Source organism: Palaemon carinicauda, chromosome 8 (assembly GCF_036898095.1).
Source record: "Palaemon carinicauda isolate YSFRI2023 chromosome 8, ASM3689809v2, whole genome shotgun sequence".
NCBI lineage: Eukaryota > Metazoa > Arthropoda > Malacostraca > Decapoda > Palaemonidae > Palaemon > Palaemon carinicauda.
In genome coordinates this window covers 150,845,868-150,853,367 of record NC_090732.1, presented here as the reverse complement: position 1 = coordinate 150,853,367, position 7,500 = coordinate 150,845,868, and the positions used below count along the sequence as shown (strand labels likewise).

Here is a 7,500-nt window from a genome sequence, read left to right as displayed (position 1 = left end):
CCCTCAGCTTTTCATCAATCTTTCTCTCTTTAGTCTCTTTAGAATGAGCATACTGAAGATTTTCATGACTACTGACGTCAGTGTGAAGGCACTGATATTGCAATCTGTCAGGTCTCCTTTCTTTGCCATTTTCACCATATCTCCAAGCTCCCATTCATCAGGTTTTGTATCTTCACGCCATATTCTATGAAAAATTCTTGTGAGTACTCTGGGAGTCACTTCATTTTTGGCCAATATCATCTCAGCAGTTATTCCATCATATCCAGAGGCTTTCCATCTCTTCAGTTTTTTTAATGATAGCTTCGACTTCAAACACACTGGATTCATTTATAGGTTCACCAAAGTTTTCCTCAGCTTCAGGTATATCAGTCAAATTATTCCCTTCATATCGCCTATTCATGACCTCACTAAAGTGTTCCATCCAACGTTACCTATCTTCATCATCTGTAATTTTAACAGATCAATATCTCTTTTCAAAAGGTATATGCTTCTTCTTTGCCCAAGTAGAGATTTCATTATTAATTTCATGAGCAATTCTTACACTATAGCCACTCCCTGAATACATAGGTTTGTCAGCCTTATATCCTTTCCTGTCTAAATATTATCTAAGTTATTCCTGGCGTTTCTTTTGACCTCAGTATCAATACTGGAATACTTAACATGCTCTACCTCGTAATTTTCAATACTTCCTCGAAAACTTTCTACAATCAATTTCTGTTTTAGTCTCATTTGTATAGCATCACAAGTATCATTTGATATCCATGGAAAAGAGTATCTCCGCTAATAAGATTGTTTGTTGAAGAAAACCTTACAAAATGAGCACCATTTTAGTTTGTAACTTCGCCAAGACCCTCAACACCCATCATATTCTCTATACCTTGATTATTCCTTCCACCTTTAGCATTGAAGTCACCAATCGCAATTTTTATATCTCTCTCTGGGATCTCACCTATTACATTTGTTGGTGCATAGCAAACTACAATACTCATATTGCACTGCTTTGATTTAAACTTCGCAAGCAACAATCTACTATTCACAGCTCTCCTTTCCGTTAATGCCTTTTCTGCTCTTGGTATCATCATCATTCCTACCCTTTCTCTTCCAGCTCCATCTGTTCTTCTTGAGTCGATATATATATATATATATATATATATATATATATATATATATATATATATATATATATATATATATATATATATATATATATATATATATATATATATATATATATATATTGCCTTGGTCTAAGATTTCCTTACCATTCCCCTTACAACGTGTTTCACTTAGGGATAAGATATCCAAACTATATTTCGTAAATTCATGTTCCACTTGCTGTACCTTTCCCATCTGACTCATGGCTCTAACATCAATTTTCAATTTTTCTTTAATATTTATAAATCGGGAGATTCTTAGCATCCCGCAACGCCCAAGACATGGGTTATCCTATCATTTTCACTTTTCATATAATGATTAAATCCATAGAGGATTCATTAGCTAAATTCATTACAGGATTGCCAGTTCCTTGTGATGCTCATTGTCTATATAAAGAAAGTGACCCTTACCGGTCCCTACTAATTTCAGTAAGATCATTCGCTAAGCATCAGGAGTAGATGCTGAAACCCAATCCGTCACACTACTGCCAGTGACTTTATGGAGATTTAGGGGGATATATATACACACACACACATATATATATATATATATATATATATATATATATGTATATATATATTTATATATATATAAATTTTTCATATATATATATATATATATATACATAAATATATACATACATATATATATACATATATATATACATATGTATATATATATATATATATATATATATATATATATATATATATATATATATATATATATATATATATATATATACACACACACACACACACACACACACACATATATATATATATATATATATATATATATATATATATATATATATATATATATATATATATATATATATTCATTTATTCATCTCTATGTGTGTGAAGGCTTGGTGTTTATTCAGCACCGAATACCATTTATTCTTCAATTACCAATAAGTGGAATGATGAAGTTTCTTTTAATACAAAACCACTAATGGAAATAATGGTGAATCCAAAACTAATAACACCAGTAACAAAAAAAAAAAAAAAAAAAAAAAAAGCTGAATTTACATAAAAACAGCTACATCAATAAATATAACAGAACATAAAACGTCATGTTAAATAAAGACTACCATGAAAATTTTTATTAGTATAATAGTACTCACTTTGCTTTCATTTTATTCTACCTTATTGGAGTAACGAAAAACAAGATGTTGCATTATAAATATTCACTAATTAAAAAAAAAAAAAAAAAAAAAAAAAAAAAATCACAAGTATAGTCTTTTTGGTGCTTTAATAATAATATTGATAGCATGTAACACAATCTACATGTTTTTTTTTTTTTTTTTCCGTATAACAACGATTATCTGTGGGTTAACCTCACAATTAAACTTTTCTTCGTTCAGGCAGAAGCATCCCCTGAGTATTGGACGAAATAAATTTGCAATATGAAGCTATATATTAGTTCGAGCTCTGGGATGGTACGTAGCGTTCCTAGAGTTCCTTACTCGGCGTTGATAGGTTTTAGATCGTCAGGGTCTACATCACCATGCGCTCTTGCTCATCGTGAAACTCATAACTCAAAGGGCCATGTTTACCGTTTCTGATATTGCCGCCAATTCTCATAATATAGGTAAACTAGAACTGGCACTCGGTAGAGCGCATAGGTTTGCTACCGCCAAGGGTACTGATATCACTATATCGTGCTGTATAACACAATGTGGGGAAATTGAGTTAGACATATTTTGACACAAGTTTCTTGCAAATCAGATAGAAATTAGCCACGATATAGCACAACGACGCTTTTTGTCTTTTCGTGACCTTGGCCTTGACTTCTGACTCAATCACTCCAAAAATCTAATCAAATTCTACTTGGACCATAACCAACCATTCCACCAAATTTCATGAGATTCGGTAAAATAGTATTTGAGTTATGCCAATCATAAACACAGACAGACATACAAACATATAAATACACGCTTATCAAAAAAAAATCTTCACAACAAATTTGGTGAAGGTAATAGGTAATAATAATGATGGTCAATAAATACCATTAAAAAACAAATTCTACTTTTTGTTAAGTTTCGGTCTGAAAAAAAAAAAGTAAAACTTAATCGTAAAAGAAATATCCACTATGCCGAGAAAAAACCCTGAAAATTATTTTCTAAAATTCCTTTCTTTCACCTGTATAAAAAAAATTAATACTACAAATGTGGCAAAATGAGGAATATTCGAAAATCAATACACCCACCGTTCATTTTTTTTCTTTTTACTAAAGTGTCATTTTCCTACCTTTTCAAGTTTTCAGGAAATCTGAAATGAGATATGAAATTTATTAGATATACATTGTAGTTGTTCCCTTTTGTACTTATTCCCTCAATCCTTTCTCATTAATCATGGCTATTCATTTTACTAGATCATCAAGGTAAGCGCTTATTCTGAATGACCAGGCTGTGTTTACTGGATAAATATATTTCAACTTTCTCTAAAATAACTTATAATGAAAATATCACTTGGTATATGGAACGGCACCACACCACCACAACAGATTAAAGGTTTTGTTTTCAGTTACAAAAAAGTCCTCTGTCACATTCTCACTGTAACGACTGGGATATGGATGAGCCCTCTTTGTAGCAATAGTTCCAAAATATTACTAGCTTCATACACCGACATAGAAAGCTTATAAGCAACGCACTAAACTTGCCTATATGAAATGTACTGTCGTCAATTTTGCATAAACACTCGCGATTCCTGGATATCATATAGATCTTTCACTTTATGGATACAGACCTTTCTAGTTTTTCCTTAAATTACTCCACCTGTCACTTTCAAATCATACAGTCATTGAGGTAAAGGACCATTCTTCATCTTTTTCACATAGCCAAATACCTCAAAATATTGTTTTCCTTGTTTCACCTACTCTATAAAGCCCCTTTTCAGTTATCTGACCACCATCAGTATTCCTAAATGACTAGGATGAAATTGTACCACACGTGTTTCACAAAGGCTTGTATACTGTAACAGTTTTTGCTTTTTATCTTATCATTCCAAAGAGAAACGCCTCCGTCACCTACGCATCGTGCTTGACCGCTTACAACAGAACGGCCTTGTAGCCCAGGTACGACAAGTGTATCTTTGGTGTCAACAAAGTATCATTCTTAGGGCACAGCATCATTCCTAAAGGAGTTTACCTCCTCCCTGAGAAGGTACCGGCCGTTCAGAACTTCCCCACGCCCTCGACCATCAAAGAACAGCAAGATTTCTGGGACATGATCAAATATTATCACCGTTTCTGGCCAGTTAATGCTGCCATTCTTGCCCCCTTCTATGCCTCCCTCAAAAGCAAGCCAAAAGACCTGAAGTGCGGTTCCCTTCAAGAAGCGGCCTTCTGCAACGCAAAGAGTGCCCTATCAAGTAATGCTGCTCTCTCTTTATCTGTGCCACATGCGCTTCTCCTTCTCCCCACCGACGCCAACAACGTCGTTATTGGTGCAGTATTCGAGCAGGTGGTAACAGCTTGCCCCGCCCATTGGCCTTCTTGAGCAGAAAACTGTCCAAGGCGGAATCCTACTACTCTACCATCGACCTGGAATTGCTGGCAGTTCACTTGGCTATTCGCCATTTTTGCCACTTCTTGGAAAGTACACCCTTGGTCATTCACACGGACCACATGCCTCTGGTATATGACTTCACTCGACAGTTTGGCGTCTGGTCTGCCAGTCAACGCCTACATTTCTCTGCCATGGTTGAATACAATTGCAACCTTCAACACTTCAATAGGAAAATGAATCTTGTTGCCGATGTCCTATCAAGAAACACATTGGTCGCCATTCACCTGGGATTGGATTACAATGACTTGGCAGAAGCCCAACAAAAAGATTCAGAGTACTAAGCATGTAGGACATCCTGCACATCCCTCCACTGTAATGACGTCTCCAACTCCACCCTTCTCTATGATGTCAGTACTGGCAGACCTGGACAGTGGATACCTGCTCCCACGTGCTGCCAGGTATTTGATTTCATTCATGGTTTTTCATATCCCTATTGCTGCTCTTCTGCACAGCTAATGGAAACAAAGTTCATTTTTCACGGCACTGCTAAGGATGTTAAGAATTGGGTCCGTGTCTGTACTTCATGACATACCTCAAAAGTACATCTGCACACGGATTCAGGAATGGACATTATTCCTCAACCTCAACGTCGTTTTGCCCACATTCACATGGACATAGTAGGTCTCCTGCCCACATCACAAGGACATCGTTACCTATTTACTGTCATTGACCACTCCACTTGTTGGCCTGAAGCCATTCCCATGGAAACTTCCACGTTCCCTTCATGTACATCTGCTTTAATCTCAAGATGTATAGCAAGATTTGGTATCCCTGAGCATATTAATTCTGACTGGGGCACGACTTTCACCTTTCAATTGTGGACATCATTGGCGAATCTACAGGGAAACGCCCTAAATCAGACAACCGCCTACAACCCTGCAGCCAACAGAATGGTTGAACGTTTTTATCACACCCTCAAAGCATCTTTGATTTCCCACTGCAAGGAGTCCAACTTGTTTACTCAACTTCCCTTGGGCCTACTGGGACAAAGGACCACTCCTAAAGATGCCGCGCATGTCTCTACAACTGAAATGGTTTATGGTGACCCATTGGTTGTTCCTGCCGATTTTATTTTTCCGTTAGGAACCTCCTTTGATAATCTCCAGTGTCTATGTCACATAGCAGGAAAATTTATTCCATGCCACCAGACTTACAAGCCCCCAGTTAAGCAACACATACTCACAGACCAGCAATCGGCAACACATGTTTTTCTGCTCAATGCCCCTTTACACCGGCCCTTTCCTCGTGATCCATCACACGCTGAAGGCTTTCTTCATTAACATTCGTGGGAAAGAAGATTGGTTGTTTCTTGATCTCCTAAAACCTGCATATCTCTTGGGAGATGGCCTGTGTACAGTATGCCTATCAAGAACAGGGTGCCCTATTTCACATGTATGTAATTTTTAGAGGGGCCATATACCGCACGTTTTCATACATGTTCGTACATTGCAACAGTTTTTGCTTTATACCTTATCACTATTTCTTGCACGCACTGTTAATATACCAACCTGTATAAACTTGATAACTCAAGTTAAATTTTGTTTGAGTTTTTGTGACGTTCTTGCTCGTAAGTGGTGGTATTTAAACTCATTGTCTGTTTAATAAAGTTTAGTTGCATTCCCCTTGCCTCTCAGTTATCATTTAACTGGCGCCTTACACAAAACCTTCCAGTTTTGGTCATCCATTATATTTTTAGCTACGTCTTGGTTCTTTTTGTCATCGTAACCTTACTCTTGGTCATATTTACTTATAGTTTTCCCTTCTTGCAAATTCATGCAAACAGCTTCTATAGTTCTTGTACAACTGCACCATCTAATAAGGTCAGACTTTCCCCATTCTATTCCGTTCTATCTAAGTTCGTTTCAACTTTGCACTTATATCTATTAGCTCTCCTCTACTTTCTTGTGTCACTTCATCCACAGTGATACAAAATCAGCAAGGAGAAAACTCATACATGTAACCAAATAACTTATAAATCAAGTAACCGTGACAAAATACCAAGCACATATTCTAAAACACATTTTTCTCCAGAGCCCTCAACAACTTATCTAGCGTCGCCAGTACCATCAACATTGACCCCCTATCGATTCTAAAGCAAGCTGTTTTAGTATAGGACTTCTCAATCGCCTTATATAACTTTTTAAGGGTAAACGCTTAATTCACACCTCTTCTTTATCTAAAAGTCTGTAATTCTGTCATACTTTCTCAATAACATTCTTACCATATACCCACCCTATTAAACTAAGTAACTGCAAGCCCCTAAAACTATAATTGTCTCCTTTGTTATACTTACCTTTTTGCAAAGGAAAAATATAAATACAAGCTATTAGTTTGGCACCTCTCCTCATCCAAACATACATTACACACCTGACATTCAAACACCTCTTTACCACCATTATACAGTATATCGCTTGTACATGTAATCCCACAAACACTTGATTTGCTCTGTATTCTCCAATTTCCCAATTGTCTTTCGTATATAATTAACTATTCCTTCATCATGCCTTCACAAAGTAGTATAAAACCATTTCAATTCTATTTAGCACAGACTTATTTCTATTTTATCCTTCATATGTTACAGATTTTCAAAATACCCACTCCATTGACTCTGGACTGCATTCTCATTAGGAAGTGCATTTCCATTTGCACCTTTTATTTTGATCATCTAAGCTTTCTCTCTGCATTTAATTTGTTGTAGAATAAACTTTTATTTTCTTTACGACTATGCTCACATTATCATCTACCTAATTTTGTTTTCTCATTTTCTCTTT

At 36.0% G+C, this 7,500-nt stretch overlaps 1 protein-coding gene across 1 annotated transcript; it reads left to right on the top strand.

Annotated features, from left to right (window-relative positions):
* The first annotated feature begins 4,969 nt into the window (after nt 1-4,969).
* LOC137645492 (uncharacterized) lies at nt 4,970-6,009 on the top strand. The gene is made up of 2 exons (XM_068378297.1): nt 4,970-5,117; nt 5,291-6,009. Exons 1-2 carry the CDS (start codon nt 4,970-4,972, stop codon nt 6,007-6,009), a joined length of 867 nt encoding a protein of 288 aa, XP_068234398.1.
* Nucleotides 6,010-7,500: the final 1,491 nt, after the last annotated feature.

Coding starts and splice junctions, on each gene's coding strand:
- LOC137645492 (XM_068378297.1), top strand. CDS start 4,970: ATGACTTGGCAGAAGCCCAACAAAAAGATTCAGAGTACTAAGCATGTA. Junction 5,118..5,290: donor CAGTGGATACCTGCTCCCAC/GTGCTGCCAGGT, acceptor ACACGGATTCAG/GAATGGACATTATTCCTCAA.